Source organism: Podarcis cretensis (assembly GCF_951804945.1).
Source record: "Podarcis cretensis genome assembly, chromosome: 6".
Classification (NCBI taxonomy): domain Eukaryota; kingdom Metazoa; phylum Chordata; class Lepidosauria; order Squamata; family Lacertidae; genus Podarcis; species Podarcis cretensis.
In genome coordinates, this window is record NC_137175.1 from 5,766,020 (window position 1) to 5,791,902 (window position 25,883).

The 25,883-nt window shown below is 45.8% G+C and overlaps 1 protein-coding gene across 8 annotated transcripts in view; it reads left to right on the forward strand.

The window, feature by feature from the left end:
• Positions 1–8,023: 8,023 nt before the first annotated feature.
• Positions 8,024–25,883, forward strand: part of RTEL1 (regulator of telomere elongation helicase 1) — a 78,972-nt gene continuing 61,112 nt past the window's right edge. For 5 of the 8 annotated variants that reach the window (XM_079978894.1, XM_079978900.1, XM_079978897.1 and 2 more), the window contains exons 1-8: positions 8,171–8,423; positions 11,798–11,929; positions 15,255–15,453; positions 17,265–17,358; positions 17,711–17,792; positions 18,715–18,775; positions 22,252–22,327; positions 24,564–24,648. In XM_079978894.1, coding sequence (XP_079835020.1) covers positions 11,828–11,929; positions 15,255–15,453; positions 17,265–17,358; positions 17,711–17,792; positions 18,715–18,775; positions 22,252–22,327; positions 24,564–24,648 — 699 coding nt within the window. In that variant the 5' untranslated portion in view covers positions 8,171–8,423; positions 11,798–11,827. The other 3 variants (XM_079978895.1, XM_079978896.1, XM_079978901.1) reach the window with 3 other exon arrangements.

The window sequence follows — 25,883 nt, forward strand, 5'->3', positions numbered from 1 at the left end:
CTGGAGCACTATATTTTGTTTTGCTGCACAAGATGACAACAAATTTCAAATAAGCCCGCAGACACCCCTGCTGAAAATCGGTTCCCACTTCTCTCCCACCACTAGTCCTCAAACAGCTCCCTCATTCTAATCTTGCCCCACCCCTTGCCTCTGACTTCCCTTCTTCCCACATTCCTGATGCACCTGGTGCTGGCAGAGGCTCCTCATGCTAAAGGCTGACTTGAGCAGAAATAAATGACCATGACTATGCTCTCTCCCCTCCCGCCAACAACCTCCACTGCCGCTGCTTGTCTCAGCCCCAGGGATTGGCTAGAGGGTTGCTGATCCCTGGCTCCAGACATGCTTGAGTGCAGGAGCATACGCCCTCGTATCTGCTTGCAAAAGTGCCTGCATGCTGCTTGCTGCCAGGAATACAGTGGTGCCTCGCAAGACGAAAAGAATCCGTTCCGCGATTCTCTTCGTCTAGCAGTTCTTTCGTCTTGCGAAGCAAGCCCATTGACGGCTTAGCGGATTAGCACTATTAGCGGCTTAGCGGATAAGCGGCTTAGAAAAAGGGGGGGGGAAGGAAAAAAACCCCGCAGAAACTCGCAAGACATTTTCATCTTGCGAAGCAAGCCCATAGGAAATTCGTTTTGCGAAGCGCCTCCAAAACGGAAAACTCTTTCGTCTAGCGAGTTTTCCGTCTTGCGAGGCATTCGTCTTGCGGGGCACCACTGTATTCCCTGCTGTCATCATGGAAGCTAGGCAGTGGGAAGCAGAGAAGAATCTGCCCCCTGTTGTTTTCTCTTGCCACTGTGGAAGGTTGCTCTTCTTGAGACTCTTTTCCATCTTGCTGCTGACACAGACATTCATCTTAGTATAGAGTGGGAAGAGACCCCAAGGGCCAGCTAGTCTTACCCACTACAATTCAGGTACCACATAGAATCTCTGATAGATGGCCGTCCAATGTAATGAGGAGGCATAGTTCAGGCTAAACATACCCAACGACCACAACCGCTTCCCATAAAGTTTGGTTTCCAAACCATTGATCATCTTGGTCACCCTCCTTTGAATATGTTCCAGCTTGCCAATATCTTTCTTAAATTGTGGACACAGAATTCCAGGTGTGGTCTAATCAAGGCAGAATAAAGCGGTAATATGATTCCTCTTGACTGGGACACTATATTTCTGTTGATGCGGCTGAGAATAGCATCTACTTTTTTTGCTGCTGCATTACACTGTTGACTCATGTTCAACTTGTGGTCTACGTAAGACCCCTAGCTCCTTTTCACATGTACTACTGGCAGGCAGGGACGCAGGTGGCGCTGTGGGTTAAAGCCTCAGCGCCTAGGACTTGCCGATCGAAAGGTCGGCGGTTCGAATCCCTGCGGCGGGGTGCGCTCCCGCTGCTCGGTCCCAGCGCCTGCCAACCTAGCAGTTCGAAAGCACCTCCGGGTGCAAGTAGATAAATAGGGACCGCTTACCAGCGGGAAGGTAAACGGCGTTTCCGTGTGCGGCTCTGGCTCGCCAGAGCAGCGATGTCACGCTGGCCACGTGACCCGGAAGTGTCTCCGGACAGCGCTGGCCCCTGGCCTCTTAAGTGAGATGGGCGCACAACCCCAGAGTCTGTCAAGACTGGCCCGTATGGGCAGGGGTACCTTTACCTTTACCTTTACTGGCAGGCCAGGTGTCCCCCATCTTATATTTGTGTAGCTGGTTCATCCTGCCTAAGTGTTGTTGTTGGCATCTGTCTGTCTCAGGAGACAATGGAAGAGTGAGGGGGGTGGGACGGGGCACGGGAGAGAGGGACTGGGTGGCAAAGCTTAAGTTCTTTTATTTAGTGTATGCTTGGGGGTTTTCTGTCAGCGTCACTTGGGGAAGTTCTTTCTATTTGCTTGTTATGTTTCCTTGGTGGTGAGACAGGTTGGGGTGGCCTAGGGTGTGGCTGATCATCTTTGGCTGGCTGCAGTGGGATTTGTGCGTGGGTGAGGTGGGTTGTCGGGTTAAGTTAGCCATATTGAATCGTATGCTGTCAGTGGGTTATGAGCTCTTTCTAGTGTGAGTGGGCATTGTTATCTTGGAAGATGTTCAGTAGGGCCAGTTCTGGGATGACTTCTAGTACCTGTTTAGTTATTTTGCTTATTTCTGGTTTGACTGTGCACACTCCTTTTCTGACTGGGTCCACGATTACTTGGTTTGGTGGGATCTGCTGGTTCAGACACAGCATATATCTGAGAAGGCCCCACGAGGGATCACGGGGAGGAGGTGTGAGGAAAAAACTGTCGTGACATTGATTTCTTGGGCAACTTGGAAGGGCTGTGGTGGGATCCAGAAACGGCAACTTCCAACTGCTCTCTTCTCCATCAGCTTGGGAGCTTTTTCTGAGATGCTTGCAGGGTACGATAGCATCCTTTGTTGTTTGAGCATCTTTATCAAGATGCTAACAGGTCTGCCTGCCTTTGATCAGTTGTGCTTCAAGGGAAGCTCACCAGTCCTCTGATTCTTTAATATTTTCCAGCCCAGATAGATGTTAACCAAAGGATCTCACAATAGTCATCTCCTTGCAGGAGCAAGGAAGCACAGGAGAATGAGATGCACCACAAGAGCATCTTGGATGGGATGGCTTTCAAAGAGGGTTAGACAATTGCAAGGAGGAGAGGCCTATCAAAGGCAACTACCCATGTTGGCTATGCGCAGCCTCCCCTGTTGGAGGGAGCAATGCTTCTGAAAAACACTTGCTGGAAGCCACAGACTCCCCAAACGTGTTTCACCAGGACCCCTTCCTTCCCTCTGCCCCAGTACCTGAGGGTCGTCACATCTCTCCAGGGATTTGGCCAGAACAAAATATATATTGGGAAAAGGCTCCCTCCCTGCAAAGAATATGGAGGAATCAGCAGGCGCCTGGCTACCAGCCATGCTAGCACCAGTCTGGCGCATGAGGGTGGGGGACACGGGAAGGAAGCATTCCTATAGTTTAGGGCACTCAATTGGCATTTCCACCTACCTGAACTCTGAGTCTCCCCCCCCCCCCTTGTTCTGGACTGCCTCTCTCTTAAGGAAGATGCAAGTTCTTGCTGCTGAAAGCCACTGCTGGGGAGAGTGTTCCTATGATTCCCAAATGTTTCAGAAGCATCTTTTTGTTCCTTTAGCTGCTTGATATAATCATAGCATGGCAGAGATGGAAGGGATCCAAAGGGTCATCTAGTCAAACCGCCAGCAATGCTAGGATCCTGCCCACAGCCACACCTGGCTGGGCTCCAAACTCCATCCTCCTGGTTACCATTGCAGTTCTGCATGGTGTGGAGAAAGGGGAGAGAGAAATGTGTTGCTTACACTCTCATAACACTGATATGAGATCCACAACATGCAGCCCTTTCAATAAGTAAAGTCTAAAGGGCTGTCACATGGAGGATGGAGAAAGCTTGTTTTCTCCTGGTCCAGAGGCCCTTAGGGCCTGAAGCAGTGACTCTCCTTCCTTGGAGGTTTTTAAGCAGCGCTTGGATGGCCATCGGCCATGGATCATCTAGTTGAGATTCCTGCATTGTAGGGTTGGACTAGATGACCCTCAGGGTCCCTTCCAACTCTACAATTCTATGATGCTATGTTTTAAAGAGCTTCCAATGTGCCTTTAAAGCACATTAAAAAGGTAAAGGTAAAGGGACCCCTGACCATTAGGTCTAGTTGTGGACTACTCTGGGGTTGCGGTGCTCATCTCACTTTACTGGCTGAGGGAGCCGGAGTATAGCTTCCGTCATGTGGCCAGCATGACTAAGCCACTTTTGGCAAACCAGACCACAGCGCCACCCGCGTCTCCTTAAAGCACATTACTTCTTCCGAAATGATTCATGCCATTGTGGCTTCCCTCTCAAGGACCCATAATCCCCAGAACCCCTAACAGACTACAATTCCCAGGATCATTTGGGGGAAGACACCCAGTTTAGAGAACAGTTTTTAGAACAGGGATGGAGAACCTGCAGGTTGCTCACCCGCATTTCCTGGAAACCAGGAATGGGAAGCTCAAGTGCTTCTAACAGTATGATTATAGGGAGAAGCATGTATAAAATATTGAATGTAATAGGGTTATTAAGGTAATTGTATCAGAATTATTATGGGAATGTTAAGGAGGGAGGGGAAAAGAGAGATTGTGGAATTCTGGTGATGAGTGATGATTGGATGAGGATTTGAAAGGGAGTTTAAATGCAAGGCATTTGAGAGTCACTTGAGAGCAGTGGGTTCTGGAGGGGGTGGTTGGGCAACTAACTATTCAGTTTAGGATCAGTAGTCTAGTCGTCATTTTTGTAGTAAAGCAGCATATAAGAGAATTTGAGGCCATAAACTCAGGTACACACATCATCATTTAGTGAATCATTCATACAATCTTCTTTAGTGAGGGTGTAGTACCTAGATTCTGAACCAAACATTGATATTTTTTGCTTTTTATAGGAAGGATGTGGGTGGGGAGAATTCTGGGTTTCATCTCCACAGAAGCATTCCCAACCAGGGTGGACATTTGGGCTCTCAAAATTAAAGGGTGCCCTGTGCAATGCTAAAATTCAGCACCCCTCCCTCTTGTTCTTCAGCATTGTTTTGGCACCCTCTGCAGCATGATGCCCAGTGTAAGCACACCAGTCGTGCCATCCTAAAACTGCCCAGGCCCAAACTTGGGATGTGGTGTTGGCATGGGAGAAGTCCTTGTCCTGTCCAGGTGGACCACAGATAAACACTTCCCGTAAAACTATAGGAATATCGAAATCAGGCCTCCTCCAGCTGGCAAGATGACTGGGAAACACTTCCCCTGCCACAGGTCACAGCAAACCTGCAAATTCTGGGTTTTCCCATAGCACCACTGGGCTGCTGCTGCTGCTGTTTGGCCGGAGCCTTTCCCAAACCATGGCCCTGTGAAGAAAGGACACTGTATACTCCTGGCATAGGCATCAGCTCTAGGGGACAGGGGTCCTGTGGGCCCTTCCCAGTACTTTTCTTCTGGGGCACAGCCCCCTCAATATTCTCTCTCTCCCCCCCCCTCATCTGCCTTCCCAGCTCCCTCCCTTCCTTAGTCTGCTGCCTCCCCCCCCCCGCCACATCCCTCCTTCTCCTGTGTGGCACAGAGCAGCTCAGAAGTAGCACAGGGGAAAGCGAGCCAGCAGAGGCAGGGCCCTCCTGCAGTGGGGACATAGGCCCTGGGGGCCCAGCCCCCAAACTACTGCAAGAACAGCCTGAGCACCAGCAAGGGTGCCTGACCAGCAGACTAAGGAAGGAGGCAGAACAAGCAGCCCTGCTATGCTGCCCATGCCCACGTCACCACTGGCTGCCAACGCTCGCTGCTCTTGCCTGGGCACACAACGGCTTGGAAGTAGTGGGACGAGGAGTTGGGGCGAAACGGGCCTACTCCCCACCCCAGCCCTGTTTTGCTCAGGTTGGTGCCACGACCTCCTGGTACATATGGGGAACGAATGGGGAATGGATTCCCCATGGAATTAACATACCACGACTTCCAAGTTGCAGTTTTTATACATGGCAGCTTCCCCTTCTTTCATTTGCTCATGAAGCCACAATAGCCTTTGAGGCCTTTTCTCGCAAGTATCTCACCATCATCTGATAGGTATCCCTCTTGCAGGGCGTTATAAGGCTTGCTTGCAAAGCAGCACTTTGTGACATCAGCTGGCAAACAGGGGCCAGGCTGCTGGGTTGCCAGGCAGCTGAATTAATAGGAAAAAAGGGGGTGGATGGGTCAAAGCGGGATGAGGCCACCATGGGTCAGGCCAGAGTGTGCTGTTGGGGTGTGGTTGTGCCTCCCCTTGTTCTCCACCTTGCTCCCCCGCCCGTTCCTTTAGCTGCTCGATAGAATTATAGCATGGTAGAGTTGGAAGGGATCCCAAGGGTCATCTAGTCCAACCCCCAACAATGCCAGGATCCTGCCCACAGCCAGCCCTGGCTGGGTTCCAAACTCCGACCAACTTCTTACCAGCCAGATGCACAGACCCCTTGCAATTCTGCATGGGATGGAGAAAGGGGAGAAACGTTTTGCGCTCTGTCTCAGGACATTGATATGAGCATGCCTTTGGGGGGTAAAGCCAAACAGTTGGAGAGTGAGTCCCTATTGAAATTCGTGTTGTTACAGGTCTCCAGGCTGTTATGGTTAGAAGGTTAGGAAAGGCCTCATCCTGAAACCTTAGGGGAACGCCTGTCAGCTGATTAAGACCAAGGCTTGGCAGAAGGCAGTCCACTGGTTCCTATCTAATAGTTGCTGGAGTTTTAACAATGAGCACAGGACTGGGCGGACTTTGAATGTCGGAGGCAGCAGTGTTTCTGAATATCAGCTGCTGGAAACCGCACAAGTGCTCCTCTGCTCAAATCCTGCTTACAAGTTCCCTGCAGGCATCTGGTCGGTCACGGTGAGAACAGGTTGCTGGACTAGATGGGCCACTGGCCAGATCGAGCCGATGTTCTTCTTATGTTCTTAACAAAGCACATTCATTGTGTCGAAGCAAACTGAGTGACCCCAGGTGCCAACTTCAGCCGTCAGACCTGCCTCCCTCACGGGGCTGTTGTGCAAGGATGGAAAGGAAGAGCCTTCTGGGGAGGGAGCCCCGAACTCTGTGGCATGTTGTTGTGGTTATACATCTGTCTGGGGAGACAATGGAAGAGGGTGCCTAATTCAAGGCAAACTTATGTGTTACTGTTTTTGTTCCTCTGAAACGTGCTCATGAATAATCCATTGGGAAAACACCGTCCTGCCTTGCGGGGCTGCTGTAAGGATAATGGAGAAGTGCTTTAAGCCCCCCTCAAAGCGCTATAATAGGGGAGGGCAATGCTTTTCTTTAATTCCTCCTCACTTTCTGTCATCAAGGTTGTGTCATCTGCATATTGTTATTTCTTCCGGCAATCTTAATTCCGGCTAGGGATTCATGCAGCCCAGCCTTTCACATGATGAATTCTGCATATAAGTTAAATAAGCAGGGAGACAATATCTGAAGAAGTGTGCATGCACACGAAAGCTCATACCTAGAACTAACTTAGTTGGTCTTTAAGGTGCTACTGGAAGGAATTTTTTTTCTTTTATTTTGTTTTGACCAGGGAGACAATATACAGCCTTGTCGTACTCCTTTCCCAATTTTGAACCAATCAGTTGTTCCATATCCAGTTCTAACTGTAGCTTCTTGTCCCACATAGAGGTTTCTCAGGAGACAGAGGTGATCAGGTACTCAGCAGTCACGAAATTAAAAGACACCTGGTTCTTGGGAGGAAAGCAATGACAAACCTAGACAGCATCTTAAAAAGTAGAGACATCACCTTGCCAACAAAGGTACGTATAGTAAAAGCTATGGTTTTCCCAGTAGTGATGTATGGAAGCGAGAGCTGGACCATAAAGAAGGCTGATCGCTGAAGAATTGATGCTTTTGAATTATGGTGCTGGAGGAGACTCTTGAGAGTCCCATGGACTGCAAGAAGATCAGACCTATTCATTCTGAAGGAAATCAGCCCTGAGTGCTCCCTGGAAGGACAGATCCTGAAGCTGAGACTCCAAGACTTTGGCCACCTCATGAGAAGAGATGATTCCCTGGAAAAGACCCTGATGTTGGGAAAGATGGAGGGCACAAGGAGAAGGGGACAACAGAGGACGAGATGATGGGACAGTGTTCTCAAAGCTGCCAACATGAGTTTGACCAAACTGCGGGAGGCAGTGGAAGACAGGAGTGCCTGGTGTGCTCTGGTCCAGGGGGTCATGAAGAGTCGGACACGAATAATGCTTTTCTTTGGGGTGGGGGGCGCTGAGAGGGGGTCGGGTCCCTCCCCCTCCTCTCCATTTCTGACTGAGGCGGCTGAAGGGGTAAAAGCAGACCGCCGACCGCGGAAAATCCGAAGCCCCTTCGACTTCCATGGCAACGACGCTAGGCCTCTTCGCCTCCCCTCAAGCCGAGAAAAGAGGCAGAGAGGGAGGGAGAAAGAGAGAAAAAACGGCTGAGGGGAGAAGCAGCCGCAGCCAGGCCTTCCTCCTGCCGTTGCCGGGGCAACGCCTCAAGGAAGTCTCGCGAGATCATGGGAAGCCGGCGACACTCTCTCCCTCTCTCGTGAGCGGGAACAGGAGGTAGAGCCGCTTGGCGAATGGGGTTGCGGAGGAGGCGTCACGTGGCGCGGCGCGCGCGCGCGGGCTCCCAGGAAAAGGGGAGGGGCTGACTCGGAGGTGCGTGAGGGGATTTTGTTACCGGCGGGTGGCGGGAGGCTTTTGAGGCCTACTCGGGTCCGCCTCACCTCAGCGGGCCGCCTTCCCCGTGCCCTCCGGTCCTTTGCCTGAGGAGCGGCGAAGGGAGCCCGGAGGCGGAGGGAAATAGCCCCGTCCCTAGATAGTTGGGAGGAGGAGGAGGCGGCGGTGGGTGTGTTGTAGGCCCAGGGGTGGCCCCCTCAGGATGTGAAATCCAGTCAGCGCGCCCAATTGGAGCTTTGTAGGTCGTAGCCCAAGGTGGGACGCAGGTGGCGCTGTGGGTTAAAGCCTCAGCGCCTAGGACTTGCCGATCGAAAGGTCGGCGGTTCGAATCCCTGCGGCGGGGTGCGCTCCCGCTGCTCGGTCCCAGCGCCTGCCAACCTAGCAGTTCGAAAGCACCTCCGGGTGCAAGTAGATAAATAGGGACCGCTTACCAGCGGGAAGGTAAACGGCGTTTCCGTGTGCGGCTCTGGCTCGCCAGAGCAGCGATGTCACGCTGGCCACGTGACCCGGAAGTGTCTCCGGACAGCGCTGGCCCCTGGCCTCTTAAGTGAGATGGGCGCACAACCCCAGAGTCTGTCAAGACTGGCCCGTACAGGCAGGGGTACCTTTACCTTTACCTTTACCTTTTAGGTCGTAGCCCAGCGGCGTGTGAAGGGCCGCCAGTTTTCGCATTGTAGGGGGTTGGACTAGATGACCCTTGGGGGTCCCGCCCAGCTCCATGGTTCTGAGATCCCTCCTGCCGCCGTCACCTGCAGTCCTGGCGGGGATGGCTGGGCTTTGCTTCTGAATATTAAGTAATTCATTCTAAATGCCACCCTTCGAGGTCCGCAGGGCTGTTTGCAGGACACCAGGAAGGGGAGCGTGCTGCCCCGAGAGTCAAACTCGGGCTCAGACTCTTCGGTTCTGCTGAGAGATCAGAGCCCAAATACCGTGTTTCCATCTAGCCCCGTGTTCCTCAACCTGTGGATCCCACGATGTTTTAGGACTACAACTCCCGTCATCCCTGACCACTGGTCATGCTGGCTAGGAATGATGGGAGTTGTAGTCCAACAACATCTGGCCTACTCTGACTCAGTAGATGCCTTTCCCAGCCTTACTAAGTGAGATGCCAAGGAAGGACACAGGAACCTTTTATGTGATGAGTGTGTGTTCTACCACTGAGCTGTGCTTCCTGTTTAAATGTAAGCTCATGAAGCTTCCTCATATTTCATCAAACCCATCAGTTCATCTAGCACAATTGCTCCAACTAGGTCTTGCTGATTAAAATCCTGTTATCTGGAAATGTCAGGGATTACACGTGGGTGGTGCTCTGCCACGGTGCTGTGATCAGACTCTGCATTTACTGAACACGTATAGAACAGCCTTGCCAAAGTTAAGCAAGGCTGGGACTGAAGATCCAGGGGGCAGCAACACGAGAATGGGCCTTTTTTGTAGTGGCTACCTGCTGGTGGAATGCTCTCCCCAGGGAGGCTTGCCTGGTACCTTCACTACAAATCTTTAGGCACCAGGCAAAGACATTCTCTTCTTGCAGGCCTTTGGCTAATTAAACAATTTATGGCAATTTAAATTTGTGGTTTTTATATTGTAAACTTCCCTGTGATCCTTGGCTGAAAGGCGGCATAGGAGCCGACTCCTAGGGCTTGAGGTCTCTTCAGCTCCCCCCTCCCGTAGTGTGCACATAGCAGGCAGGGGCGGGGCTGGCATGTGTCGGGGGGGGGCAGGGCGCATTTCCTGGGGCGGGGGGGGGCAGTCATGATGGCACCCTGCTGGGGACGTGTTGCCGGGGGGGGGCAGGGCGCTACCCCCTCCCGCACTCCTCTTCCTCCACCAGTGCCCCCCCCCAAAAAACATTTGAGGAGGCCGGGTATTGCTATTCAAATGGAGTGTGTGTGCTGTGTCTTGTGATTGTTAATGTGAGGCGGGGCTTACCTGCCCCCCCCCATATTTTATTCAAGTTGGCACCCCTGAGGGGCTGTATAGAAATATAATAAACAATAATAATGTCTGGGCAGCTGCATTCGTAAGTTCCATGGAGGCAAGATGAAATATAAATAAAATAAAATTGACCAGATTTACACACCTTCAGGCAATACTGTAGCATTAAGTGGGCCCAGACCATTCATTTGGCATAGTGATATATTTTGAATATTAAGAAGTCACAGTTTTTCAAAGTTAAATCTTGCCAGTTGTTTCTGGAATGTTCAGAATAACCAGCTGCTATGCATAAAGAGATATGCTTTAAAGGTGAAGCGACAGGCTGCAATTCAAACCTCTTCTGCACTGGGTGGATTGGGCAATGAAGAACTCATCATTCTGCCCACTAAACATGCGGATCGATAAGTAGTATTGCCAGTGGAATCCCCACAGCAGCCTGTGGAAAGCCTCAGAATTGGCAGTTCTGGGGAACTGGGAGGAGCTGGTCTGGGATCCACTGGATCCTGAGCCAGCCCCTCTGCTGTATTGCTTGATAGCATTGGCAACATGTCCAGTGCAGGACTTTCTGCCCTGGTTGGTGTGAGTGGCAGGGGCAAAGATGGCAGGGCCTGATTGGGATTGGGATTGCAGTGATACACCACAATTCTATATTCTCTATTTAAAAGCGTCATCATTGAGTTCTCTGGAGCTTGTTCCCAGGGAAACGTCCAGAAGGTTGCCGACTTTGGGCCATAATCCTGTGCATGCTTATTTGGGAGTAAATCCCATTGGATTCAGTGGTACCTTTGAATGATTGTGCATAGAATTGAACTATGCCAAGACTAAATTGCACCTAGTCAGTTGACAACATTATTTGACCATTGTCAAATACAGTCGTACCTTGGTTTTCGAACAGCTTAGTGCACAAACAACTTGGAACTCGAATGCCGCAAACCCAGAGGTAGGTGTTCTGGTTTGCGAACTTTGCCTTGGAAGCTGAACGTCCAGTGGTGTGGCTTCCACAGCTTCCAGTTGACTGCAGGATGCTCTTGCAGCCAATCGGATGCCACACCTTGGTTTCCGAATGTTTCTGAAGTCGAACGGACTTCCGGAATGCATTCTATTCGAAAGCCAAGATACAACTGTACTGCAAAGTGCTCCAGAAACAATACTTTGTAAATGGCAGGTGATCTTTTTGTTTCATGATTTTGCTGTTTATTAGCAAGTCTAGCTTGTGTTATTCCAGACTACGGTAAATGGGTAGACTGCAAAGCAAAGTGTTTGGTCTTTTATCATTTGGAGAAGGGAGGTTCTAAAGTAAGCCTAAGAAACTAATTTTATCCCATTATGTTGCTGACTGGCTGGGATTAGGTTTGTGAAGGTGTCCCAGTGCAAAGACCATCACCACACCTGCAGAGAGCTTGGTGGACAAAAAACTGCTGCTCCCGCCAATATTCCCACAATTAATATCAAGCAAAAGGTCACAAAATGGACTGTTGCAGGGGCAGAGGCAGAAGCAACTGTGGGTTTGCCGGATCCAAACTGGTTCTGTTCCTCGAGGGGCTTAGATTTACATGATTTCTCTGCCCGCCTCCAAAATAGGAATTGGGAGGGCGAGTTTGAAAACACTGTCCTTGTTAATACTGTATTTTAGCAAAATGACACCTTTAACTTAAGGAAGTGTGCTGTTGATTTCAGACTCTGAGATCCTGACATGTCTGATGAAATATGCCCCAAATAAAATTAAATGGCATCACTGTGGACTTCCCATTTCAACCCTACAAATGTCAGGAAGAATACATGTCTAAAGTGCTGGAATGCCTGCAAAAGGTAAGTAATCTGAGAAATCCCAGCCAGAGACCTCTGCAGGGCACTTCTTAAACAATGTTTAATAATGTGTGTCAAGAGCAGGAAATTTAGATACTAGTCATGCTAACATCTCTGAAATAATGTAAGGTCCAGCATTTGGGATGTTTTGTTGGGAAAGAATAGATTTCTCCTGGTTACCATTAGTTTGCTCTCAGACATAGTTGCAGTATTACACAATACATAATATATACAGGGGGGAAATGTGCATATATTATGCATAACACCATGAGATTGCTGACCAAGCCATTGTTTTATAAGTTTTGAATGTTTCAAATAGATGCAAAAGTACACTGGTTCAAAATGTCTTCTTGAAGTGAGTTTTATTATTTATATGTGTTCAGTTTTGGCTCCCATCGAATGAAATGCAGTCTTGGCATGGTGAATGACACAGTTGTTTGTTTTATAAGTATCTTTGGGAGGATTCTCGGGACGCAGGTGGCGCTGTGGGTTAAAGCCTCAGCGCCTAGGGCTTGCCGATCGAAAGGTCGGCGGTTCGAATCCCTGCGGCGGGGTGCGCTCCCGCTGCTCGGTCCCAGCGCCTGCCAACCTAGCAGTTCGAAAGCACCTCCGGGTGCAAGTAGATAAATAGGGACCGCTTACCAGCGGGAAGGTAAACGGCGTTTCCGTGTGCGGCTCTGGCTGGCCAGAGCAGCGATGTCACGCTGGCCACGTGACCCGGAAGTGTCTCCGGACAGCGCTGGCCCCTGGCCTCTTAAGTGAGATGGGCGCACAACCCCAGAGTCTGTCAAGACTGGCCCGTACGTGCAGGGGTACCTTTACCTTTACCTTTACCTTGGGAGGATTCAAAGACAGCAGAGCATATATACTTGTGGCCTGCTTGACTGTGAATATCATGGACAAATTTTTTATTTTTAATTGGATAAACTATTTTGGGATTTTCATGTTATATTGCATTTTTGAACTAAATTTGTTCATTCTACAAAATTATCTGCCTAATATTCACAGTTGTAAATGGTAGTATAATGTTCTGATTAAGTAAATGAAGTATCGTGAGCTTGGAAGTAACTGGGTCATTTCTCAACTCACTCATGAAAAGGGACAGTGCAGTATAATGCTAAAAAAATTGCCATGTTGTAAAGATTACTGTTGTTATAGAATATGAAGTGCTGAGAGCATTCAGGAGAAATGCTATTTAAATAATAAGAGTGCAATAATTTAGACTGCTAATAATTTAGACTGCAATCCTTTTCGTGCTTACTCCAGTGCAAACTGCTGAACCTAGTAGTACCTACTTTCAAGTAAATTTGCATGAAACTGTTGATTTAGTTGATTTATTTAATTTTCATAAATCTGCAAGGGATAGAAACCAATAGTTCCAAAAGAAAAAAAAATCATATTCTTGATTTTAGATGCACACATGTCACAGTAAGCATCTTAGAGGATGCTTCTATCTGCAATTATAAAATTTCAGGATGGTGTCACTCACGATGCTGCTATTAATCAAGAAACTGCAATGCTTGCTATTTAGAAGTAAGTCCTAAGGCAGCAAATCATATACTCATATACTGTTGTCAGTTTCCTGGGAGTAAGTGCCATGGAACTCTGTGGAACTGAATTTTGGATTAGGATTATGTTTAGGATTGTATCTAAAGCTATGTTCCCATGCAAGTGGAATGAAGTCTGCTTGTGCCACAGGGTCTTGCCTTCCCCCACCCCCTTACATGCTCTCAAAATAATTTTCTGGCGGGTAGGTGAACCCTCTGGAGCACCTTCTAGGGATATGTGAAAGTTTGTAGTGGGGAGGAAATGAAATTGAAGTTCCAGTGCACAAGGAGAAATATACTTGTGTAATGTTCAGTTTCACTCCCAAATAAGTATTCTTTGTAACTTAAAATCTTGCATAAATTCCCGTTAGTTGAAATTGGCTAAATTCAAGACATTGACTTCCATTTCTTGTTTTTGAGATATATTTTTATATTGTTCAGAACAGATGCATCTTGAACATATGAAACCTGCTCAACACTTCCTGAAAAGAGGCTATTTTGCAAACCCTTCTCTTGTTAGTGCCAGACGTATTGCATTAGATCTGTTTGTAGAGAAGTGGGTAGGTGGGATTTCTCTTACACTTGCAGATGAGGGGAAAGAAGCAAATAAGTAGACCTTATGTTCATACAATCTGTTCTTAAGGCTTGAGAACTGAGACCATGCATTCCATTATCTTTTTTGTACGTCTGCAAGAAAATCTCTTAAGGAACCATTGTGCTCAGAGGCCATTTTGTAAATCTTTATTATTATCACTGTCCTACACAAGTGCTCTAACAGCTGTTGTAGAAGCAAGGGGATCTGTTTACAAAGTGACATGCAGGCCTTGCCATTGCTGTAATGCTGTACATGAGTTTCAGGGACACTGCTCTGTAAAAAGTGTGCATAATTTCAAATGCAATTCAGCAGCAGAGGTTTTTTTCCCTCTCCAAGAGTTCCAAATCACAGAGTTCCTGTTGTCAGACTTGGAACAATCGTTTAACTCTGCCTCAACACCAGTTTGAAGTGCCAACTAATTTAAACAGATCAAGTAAAACTTGTGATCATAATATTAGTGCGTAAGAACTTTGGCATGTTTGCCCTAAAACTAAGTCTGTCAATGACCCTCTCACTGTCACCAACAATGCCTGTTCCTTTCTTAAGTATTTCAGTCAGAGATGACTCTAGATTAGAATAACCTTTGGAGCTCTATCTGTCTTGCTACATTTTCCTTTCCCAGTCTGGTAAAACAACAAGCCAGAAAGAGAGCTTTGGTTGAAGTTTCTAACGTCATAGAATCAGAGTTGGACGATACTTCTAGAACAGGCTGCTCACAGCAGGGTATTAAATTACTGTGGACATATAAATTCTCCAGTAAATGCTGAGTCAAATGATTTATGCAGATTAAGCTATACAGTGACAGCTAGAGAGAACATTGTTCTTGGTCAATTTAACTAAAACATACAGTCCAGATGATATGTGTGCATCATCCTGTTTAGAGTGGTAACTTCCAGAGAAGACCAGGTGGTCAGCTGTAATCCCCATTACTAGTTTGGTTCTCTCCTTAAGAGTTAGGTTCTAACTGAGCAGCTAAAGGAAGCTGCCCTAGCTTTCCTAGTTATAGCTCACCCTGCCTAATCTGCTACCTAGCAACCTGTCTTCCATCCAGGCTGCCAGCATTTGTCAGCCACTTACTTGTTTCTGTACAGACTCATGGGGAAAATCCTTGGCAATTAGCTGGCAGTTAAAGTGAAAGTCCAGTTTTCTAATGATTTCTTTTCTCTACCTGTTACCATTATTCAAGCAAGTGAATGGGATTTTAGAGAGTCCCACAGGCACGGGGAAGACACTATGCCTCCTTTGTGCATCTCTGGCTTGGCGGGACCACTTCAAAGATGCCATCTCTGCACAGAAGATCGCCCAGCGACTGAATGGAGCAGAACTCTTCACTGACCGGCCAATGTCATCTTGGGGCAGCGCTACCACAGGTGCTGATATCCCAGGTAGGTCCTGGGTCTTGTGGTTCTGTAAGCAATGTCATGTTCATTTGGAAGCTACAAGGTGATATTACTAGGGTTCTTAGACTGGACTGTTTGACCTTATAGAAGAAGTAGAAAATGAGATGTGACAAGCTGGCAAACATTGCAGTTGCCCAGCCTCAATAGAGTCCCACACTCTAGTTGTGGAAATTCAGGTGCATGGAAGGTGGGGAACATGTGAACCTATGCAAACATTGCTGAGTGTTATGGTTAGTTTCTTTTCTTTATCAGAAGCAAGAGAAAAACTTGGGGACTCTGTTAATTTGATTATTTCATCAATGTTGGAATTTGCTCATTAGCAACCCAGTGGGACAAAGAATAAAGCATAATCAGTGATAAAAGACCACAGACTCAAGATCGTCTTTGAAATAAATCAGTTTATTGATGTACAGCGCTTCATTCAAATCGTATTATTTTCATATGGAAGTTAATGATATTCTAAACTTTGAATTATAACATAAAAATAAAGTAATGTAAGAGAGCAAGTTAACACTTAGAAAATAATATAGAGTAAGAATAGGTTAAGATTATCATTGTAATTACATTGATAAAGGAGCCAATCAGAGTTTGTTTTTTCCTATTCTAACTGAAATTTTGGCCTTCTAACATCCTCCAGCTCATGTAGTTGCTAAAGTTTCATATAATATCTGTATTTCTAGGTTTTCTACCACACTTAACATTTTGGAATAAAAGTCCTAGTTACTCAACCAGTTCAGGGAGGGAACATATAAAAAAGAGTGGGAAAGGCGGCGGCAGCAAGGAAAGAAGGAAGAGAGTGAGAATCAATTCTCTGAACACTTTTTATAGGGATTAGAAACTGGGCCAGGAAGATAAGACTTCCCATCTTTTGTGTCAATTTGATTACTTGCATAGGTGATCCCACATAAGATGTAGACCAGGGGTTGTCAACCTGGTCCCTACCGCCCACTAGTGGGCGTTTCAGGATTCTAGGTGGGTGGGAGGGGGTTCTACGTCACAAGCTGAATCCTTCCATCGATGGTAAGGAAATTTTACCATCGAGAAAGATGCATTAGTGGGCGGTAGGTATAAAAAGGTTGACTACCCCTGATGTAGACTCTGGATATCCATAATCTATGGGTGAACATTTTTTCACCAAGGTCAGGTGCACCCTTGACACATTCCAGCAATTCCTTTCAAACATTCTAGCAGTATCTATAATTCCACATCAGGAGCAATCCCATTCCTCCTCTCTTTAGGGTCTTATTATACTGGTGGTGTAATGTTGTATTTAACATTATCATTAGGTTTTCGTCACCCAAGATGCCATGGTCTCACATGACTGTTTCTGAAATTCAGTAAAAAAATTTCAAGGAGCCTTCACAAAGTGGCACAGTGTTGAAATCCATTTCATCCATGTTGATCCATCATGGTTGCTCTGCTGTAGCTGTTCACTCTTCAGGTCTGGCAGGGCCCAGATTTGCACTCTTCCTAACATTTTGATATTTTGGGGGCCTCTTTTGCTTACTAACTTCAATCTGTATAAATCAGGGCATTAGTTTTCATGTGCAGATGCTTATCCTACAGGTGCTTCATAGAACGACTCTTAGCTAAAGTGATTAAAAATATGCACTCTTGTTCCTTATAGGTGAGTGGTTGAGTTGCAAAATCCGCCACTGCCTCCGCAGGCTGAGTTGTTACCATAGCACCAGAAGGGGAAAAGCAGACTGATGATATATTTAGCACTAAACAAGAACTAATTTTTTCCCTTTCTGCTTCCTCCCCCCAATCCCCTTCTCGCCTTCCCCACTTGACAGCTTATTACACTGACGTTCCTAAAATAATTTATGCCTCCAGAACTCATTCTCAGCTTACTCAGGCCATCAATGAATTAAAGAACACAGTTTACAGGTAAAGAAACTTAAGATATTGATGCTCACTCCAGGTGTGAAACAACTTGGGATATATGTGTCTGGCAGTTTTTGTTTTAGCTGTATTATTGTTGATAGAAATGTTTTTGAAAACACTGGTTATATAAGCTGTCGCTGAGACATTTTGCAGCCATAGTAAAGGCGCTCCCCTCAACACAGAGGGAATATAGCTTTTGCAAAATATACTGCCCGTTAATGCTGGAAAGCTTATGCATTATGCCCTGCTTCATTTCCATGTTTGAAATACTTGCCACAACCCAACCATGTATATCTTCAGTGTCTTGTCTTGATTAAAATGTCAGTGCTTGTGTCGTCCCTCCCCTATTTAATAGGCCAGAGGTATGTGTATTGGGTTCCAGAGAGCAGCTCTGCATCCACCCTGAAGTTAAAAGACAGGAAAATAACCATACACAGGTAAGAGCATAAAAGTAAAACCGCACTGACTCTTGTTCATCCAGTGAGAGTTGTGGGCAGTGGGAATTTAAATCCAGGTCTCCCTCACTAATACTTTACCGACTTCATCCAGCCCATTTCTGGGCCCATTCCAAAGTTCTGGTTGACTTTTCAAGCCCTCCACTTCTTAGGTAGATGGCCTTTTCTGGGTGTTCACCTGTGGCATCTCTGTGGTGGCACCCCAATTATTGAATGATCTCACCTGAAAGGTCTACATGAAAGAGAGGTCCTCCTGAAACCTACTTTGTCATTTTGGTGCCAGACAAAGACCTTTGTATGTTCTCGGGCCTTTCAGTCATAAGTTTAAATCCTGCTGATTGTTTTTGTTTTGCAACCTTTAAACTCTTTTTCTTATGGTGACTCTTTGGACATTTTGGTAAAGTAAACCAAAATCCATATTTCTTTGGGGGAGGGGGCAAAAGCAGGTTGCAGTTGGAGAATCAATAATAGATATGAAATAGATCACTATGGAGCAGTCAAGTTACATGGCTTTTGTTATATGAATTCTAGCATACTCTCTGCTGCTTAGTAGGGACGGATGTTTTTCCCTGTTCATTGTCCAGCAAAGCTTTTCTGGAAATTGCCAAGTAACAGCACTTTCTGCTTGAACATTGTAGGAGAGCTTGCAGAACCATTTTTCTCAAATCCAGTTATCATATGTTGCCCTCTATTGAGAGCTACTTGTGGTAGTAATTTATATTGTGCCAGTAATGTACATGGTATTTTAAAGAGCTGCATAAATTAAGTAGATGGGTCCCTGCTGCAAGGAACTTACAATCTAAATTCCAAGGGAAATAAGGGGTGAATAGGAGCAAGTGCAATTATACACTTATTTGGGCTTCATTATGTTATGCACTGAACTGGAATTTATATTGTTTTGCAGATCCACATGTGCCGTATGAAGATAACAACTCGCACATGTCATTTCTATAACAATGTGGAAGGTATGAATAAACGTTTGTGAAAGTAATTCTCAGTTTGGGAGTCTGGTAATTGATGTTGGGCTGGTTTTATATCAGTCTTTCTGTTGACCACTTGCATGTAACTGTTTCTTCCGTGCAAAACTGCCAGCCTCTACTGTTCATTTTTTTAGGTTTGTAAGCATCATTAACTAGTTTAGATTGTACAACCCATACTTGTCTGTGCGCTTGTGCTGTGCTTTGCTTTCAGGTAGATATTGGCTAATTTAGTTCTCAAATTGCTGGCTGTGGAAACTGGATTCCCACCTAGGAAATTGACCTAAGAGTTTCAGATGTGGCAATTCCCTGTGTTCAGTGGGCTACATTCCAGCTAGGCAAAATGTAAAGGTTTCTAAATATACCCCCATGCACACTTCTCCATTACCCATTTAGGCAGACAATAGGTATAATTGTAGCCAGGTAAAAGCACACAGGGAGGGTGCAGACCAGATGAGTGAATTAACCTGGTGAGGACATGTGGGAAAAGACCCAAGGGTGAATAGAAGCACTTACAGAAGGCTGCATTTTGGCCCTGGGCCTGAGGTTCCCCATCCCTTACATTGTGGAAGGAACACTACTGAAAAGCACTCCACCATGCCACCATTGCGCTAGTCCACATGAATTCAGTTATAAGTGCAGATGTTGCAGTATCTAAAGTGAGACTTCTCAGACATAGTGCTGTTTTAATATAGGATGCAGAAGTGCTGAAGCTCAGTGGGAAAGTACATTATTTACATGCAGAAGGTCTGAGGTTTAATCCCTAGCAATCCCAAGGAGATGGGGCTGGGAAAGTCTCCTCTGAAACCCTGCAAGCCATTGCAAGTCAGTGTGGATGATGCTGAAATAGATGAACCAAAGACCTGACTCCGTATAAGACAGCTTGCTAGATTGCTAAAAAGTAGCTAGGCAATGAGGTACCATTATCCCAAAGATTTTTGAAGTTCTGATCCTGTCAGAAAGTCTCACTTATATTGAATTCTTATCGGGGAGAGTATTGCACCCTGAGGCACACCACACACCAAGGAGTGGCGGGATGACAATTCCCCCCCAAGCGCCACCCTCTGTCCCCGACCAGAGAGAAACGAGCGCAGCCATTGAAGGACTGTGCCCTGGATCCCCACGTCGGCTGCGGCTCCAACCTGGTGGAACGCTCTGTCACAAGAGACAAGGGCCCTGCAGGACTTGACATCTTTCCGCAGGGCCTGCAAGACAGAGCTGTTCCACCTGGCATTTGGTCAGGGCGCAGCCTGACCCCCTCCTCTGGCAATCTTTACAAAACTTTAGTTTATGGTTGCCATCGATTTTGATTTTAATTCATTTTTATAATGTTTTATAATGTCATACTGTTTTAGTGTTGTTAGCCGCCCTGAGCCCGGCTTCGGCTGGGGAGGGCTGGGGAGGGTGGGATATAAATAAATAAAATTTATTATTATTATTATTATTATTATTATTATTATTATTATTCATTATATAAACTTCACTTGGAAGATAGCTTCCAAGATGTAAAGCTGGGGGAACCAGGCAAAGGGCCTTCTTGGTGGTGGCGCCCATCTCCCATCAGATATCAAGGAGATGAGTAACTATATTACGTTCATGAGACGTCTGAAGGCAGCCCTGTATAGGGAAGCTTTTTAAGATTTATGTTTTCATGTATGCTGGAAGCTGCCCAGAGCGGCTGGGGCAACCCAGTCAGCTGGGCAGGGTACAAATAATAAATGATCATCATCATCAACATCATCATCATTTTAACAGTGTTGAAGTTCAAGCTTATGCCTCTAGGTAGTCAGCTGGTTTTAGAAAGCCACTGACTATTATACCATGCGCATTCAGCAATCGTTGGCATTATGTGAAGTGACCTGCTTGCACATTCAGAGACAATAAGGCCTAGGAAGGTAAACGGCTGCCTCCCTGTACAAGGAATACTAGGAGCCCAGAATTTGGGGACCATAGAAAGTGGCACTGATCAATAATTTCAGGTTAAAATAAATTCTCTCTCTCTCTCTCTCTCTCTCTCTCACACACACACACACACAGACACATACATGATGGGGGTGGGTTGAGATGGTGCCATCCACGAGCATAGCTTGCAGAGTGTGTCATCTGCATATAATGTGGTATCTTATGAGAAACATAATTAAGAACTAAATCAACAGATGTTCAGATATTTTTGGAACCTTTCCTGGAATGTGGAAGCAGCAGGCTCTTATGTTCCTATAATCATGTAAGTTAAAGATAGAAGGAGCAATCCATCAAGTGCTGTTGATGCGCAACCTGCATTAATTTTAAATGTGATTTGTGCAGGAAATGGGCAGAGGTTGCCTAGCAGCAGTGTTGGGTGGTTGCACCCAGAAAATGATAATTAAGGGTGCACATGAAAGTATATAATTTAAGCAGCAGGGTCATCGTGGAATCGTACTCACTACATTTTGTTCACAAGTAGAGTTCAAGGGAAATGCTTCTGCTTTCTGCTAGGTTGCAACAGAAGCCAGCTGTTCACTACACAAATTACCTGGTGCCTCTGATGTCATGAATCCATGTCTTGCCCCATCGCAGGCAGGGTTTTTTTTTAATTAAGAGGGGAGAAAGGACTTGCAGGTTTGCTTGTTTTAGGGCTGCAGTTTTAATTGATTCATCAAATGAATAAATTAAAATGGTAGAACTCAATTAAAATTTTAGGCCTGATTAATTGGGCATTGCTGCTATATCATCCAATCTTCTATTAAACCCCTAAGGGCATCACCCTTTCTCTTCTGCTCAGCTAGGCACTGCTTCTAGTGGAAAATAAGATATCATCCCAGGGCCCGCTATGATGATGAAGGGGCCTCCTGGATGACATAGCATTCCTCACTGAGAAGAGTGTTTGGTGTAGGATGAGTCTTCTCTCCTCCAGTCTAAATATGCCCAGTTCTTTCAAACTTTCTTGATAGGACCTGCTTTCCATAACCCTGACCACCTAAGGCAGGGGTCGGCAAGGTTTATCTTGCCTGGGCTGATCCCTCCGTGGGCCAGATTGTGAGCATGTGTGAACGCGCACAGCCACGATTTTCGGCGTATGCACGTCCACAATTTTCAGCATCTGCACAGACACGATTTCCGACACCATGGAAGTGAGTCCCTGCACCGTGCCAGTTTAGCACAAGTGGGCAACTTGGTTCGTGGGCGGCTCGTGCGCCGGTCAAACGACCTCCGCGGGCCGCTTCTGGCCCATGGGCCTTAGGTTGGTGACCCCTGACCTAAGGCTACAATCTGGGGAATTTGGATTGGACAGAGGTGTCCTTTGCCCAGCCCTTCTGGCCACCCAGCTGTGGAGTGATGCCAACATTTCTCTGCTAGTGTGGAACCCGGCATTCTGCCTGCTGAATGGGTGGGCAGGCCCAAGATGGGATGTTCAAGGAGCCGGGAATAGATGAGCCAGCCTGGGATCTGCTGGAATATGCTAACTCCTCTTTTCTTTTCTACAGAGAAGAGCACTGAAAAAGATCTGATCAGCTCCATCTTGGATATTGAAGACTTGGTTAAAAATGGGAACAAGCACAGGTCACAATTCCTCTTCACTTTTCTCTTTCTTTATGCCTCTCCCCATATGAACGGAACGAATTAAGTACTTAACCCGAGGTACCACTGTAGTAAAATATAGGAAACTTTTCTAGTATATTAGGAAAATGCTCTTTAAATATGAAGTGCTCAAACAATTTCATACATTCTTTGTTGGTAATCCATACATCAAACCTGTGAACATGTGGATAGGCTTAGACTCAGATGTAGTGGTTTTATTTAATAACGTCCAATGAGTTCATGACTAGGCTGAAATTTGAAGTGGTGATATTGTCATTTGTCGCTCACACCTACAACCACCATACCATGCAAGTTGTTGTATGATCTTTCTATGAATAGAAAGCGCTAGCTGCATTTACTTACATCTACATACTTGACTCTCTATTGCACAAAGAGTCAACCCAAATGTTTTATTTGTTGGTTAAATTTACCATATTTTTCGCCCCATAGGGCACACCGGCCCATAGGGCGCACCTAGTTTTTTTGGGGGGGAAATAAAGGAATTTTTTTTTATTTCCCCCCCAGGGGCGGGGCGGGGGAAGACCGAGCTTCCCCTGACCCCAGCCCCCAGAACAGGCTGCTATCTGCAAGCCGTGGGAGAGCGCGCCCCAAGCTTCTGGGTGCAGGCAAGTGACTTCGCGCAGCTCTCCCACGGTTAGCGGAGAGCTGCGCGAAGCACCGACCCCCCTCGCTATCCAGGCTTCAACGAAAGCCTGCATTCGCCACATAGGATGCACACACATTTCCCCTTCATTTTGGGAGGGGAAAAGGTGCGTCCTATAGGGCGAAAAATACAGTATATCTTGCCCTTCCTTCCAAAGGAGCATTAATCAATCATAAATAAAATCTGTATTGCAGAATTTAGAAATTCATTAAAGAATGGCATGGGGGGGAATTGACTGTTATATGATAATAATAATAATAATAATAATAATAATAATAATAATAATAATAATAATAATAATTATTTATTTGTACCCCGCCCATCTGGCTGGGTTTCCCCAGCCACTCTGGGCGGCTTCCGTAGAAACCAAAAATACACTAAAGGTACCAGAAGTGGGGTACCTTCCTGCTTCATGTAGTCATAGAAAGATTAGAGACTGAATTGCATTCCTTTGGCTAGGGAATTCAAAATCTCCAGTGCAAGTCTGTGTAAATACCAAGACATCTATGACTAATTATCAAACAAGTGCTGTTGGATCTATACCACTGTAGCTGATGTTCATACAGTGATAAGCTCATCAGGTGGGAGATAATTCCAAATCTCCCTTTTCTATACTTTCTAAATCATGAACAATCCATCTTTGTAAGCATAAGCCCCGTGACACATCTAATTAAGTAAACAGATATTTGCTTAGTGGGCTATAAAGCTGTGATTGAAAAATGACTACATGATAAGCACCCCCCCCCTTTGTGTAATGCTTTATCAAGGTTCCTTCTCTCTTTTACAGTTTATTTTCTTGGTTGAAACACTGGGTTTTTTAAAATATTATTATTATTATTATTATTATTATTATTATTATTATTATTATTATACCCCAGCCACTCTGGGTGGCTCCCAACAGAATTAAGAGTACAATAAAACATCCAACATTAAAAACCTCTCCGAACATGGCTGCCTTCAAATGGTTTCTAAAAGCCAGATAGTTGTTTATTTCCTTGACATCTGATGAGAGTGTATTCCACAGGGCGGGCACCACTACTGAGAAGTTCCTCTGCTGGTTCCCTGTAACCTCCCTTCTCGCAGGAAGGGGAACTGCCAGAAGGCTGTCAAAGCTGGACTATGTCAGTGAAAAAGTTGAATGCCTTAAATCAAGCATAGGCAAACACTGCCCTCCAGCTGTTTCAGGACTACAACTCCCATCATCCCTAGCTAACAGGGCCAGGGGTCAGGGATGATGGGAATTGTAGTCCCAAAACATCTGGAGGGCCGAGTTTGCCTATGCCTGCCTTAAATGCTAAGCTTCCTAGCAGCCTCTGCACCACCACCTTCTTTTATCTCGCTGCACTTGCAGGGTCAAGGATTTATTGCCAGCATTCTCTTTTATCAAATGAGAGAGGAGACGGGCCCATGTAAACCCACCAGACCATCTGCCTTTAAGACTAGCCCATTAAGAAGCTGACAAGAAACCCCTGAGAATCTTAATAAATGACTGTGGAAAGCACGTTGGTTGTCTTGTAGCGCTGTGTACATTTCCCTCCCTCTCTCTTTAAACAGAGTTTGCCCTTACTATCTTTCTCGGAGTTTGAAGCAGCAGGCAGACATCATTTTTATGCCTTATAACTATTTACTGGACCCAAAGGTATGTGGGGTATTACTTTAAAATTCAAGTCAGTTTTGCTGAATATTTTAAGAGGATTTTGGTGGATATGCCAGTAAATTGCTTAATTAACTCATTACAGGAAACATTACAGATGCTAAATGCTTATCACAGAAGGCAGAGATTGTGTGTGTGCGCGTGTGTGTGCGCGTGCGCGTTTCTTTTATTTTAACATATTTCCTTCTCAGAAAGCGAGATAGTTTTGTTCACTAGTTTTTTTTGTTGGAAGTCATCCTTCCAAATATGCTGAAAATTGTTTGGTTTGTTGAGCTTTCCTGATGGGCTAGGCATACAAGGGAGAACTTTACAGTTGCTTCTCTTTGTTTTCATCATAGAAGCTTTCCCAGCTAAATTTCTCCCTTCTGTATAACTAATTCAAATCACAGGAGTCTCTGCATATCTCCCTGTGCTGACTAACAAGGCTAGTTTAGTGGCAGTGCTATAGGAAAGCTAGAGCTATGTGGTCCTTGATCCACCTTGAATATGGTGCTATCTACTGAGTATTAGAAGCCTCTTTGAGTTCTGCTTTTAGAAAAAACTGCTTGTGTAGTTTTTATTCTCCCCTACTCCCTTCTTTTGAAGGCTAAAAATCTTTTCTTTAATCATTATTGCAGGTTACCAGGATTCGAGTGACCTGTACTGGGATCTCATGGTGAAGTGTGGATAATAATGAAATCCGAGTACTGGTCACCATTTTGGGATTGTAGCAATGCAGATTTATGGGTTATTTTCTAGTTATGAGGTTGATTGAATAATAGCGGTTTCTGATGTGCTGACAAAGCTGTTTCACTGTTTTTCTTTGTGAAATGTGCACTGAAGAAGCAAAATGACATGTTCGCTTTGGTTTATTGGCATTAATTGTTCCTCAAACGTGTGTGCGACAGATAACGCCCACATGCAACTTCCTGCTTGTTGTGGGATTTTAAAGGATATTTTTATGGATTGCCTTACTGTATGTTACTAGTTTTGATTGTACTTGCTGTAATTTTTTTTATTTATTAGTGTGCACCACCTTTAGATGTCTGCAAAACAGGCAGCATATAAAATACCGTATTTTTTGCACCACAACACTCACTTTTTTCCTCCTCAAAAGTAAGGGAAGTAAGGGAAAATGTCTGTGCGTGTTATGGAGGGAATGCCTACAGGTGGCATGCCTACGGATTTTCCTCCTCTAAAAACTACGTGCGTGTTATGGTCGGGTGCGTGTTATAGAGTGA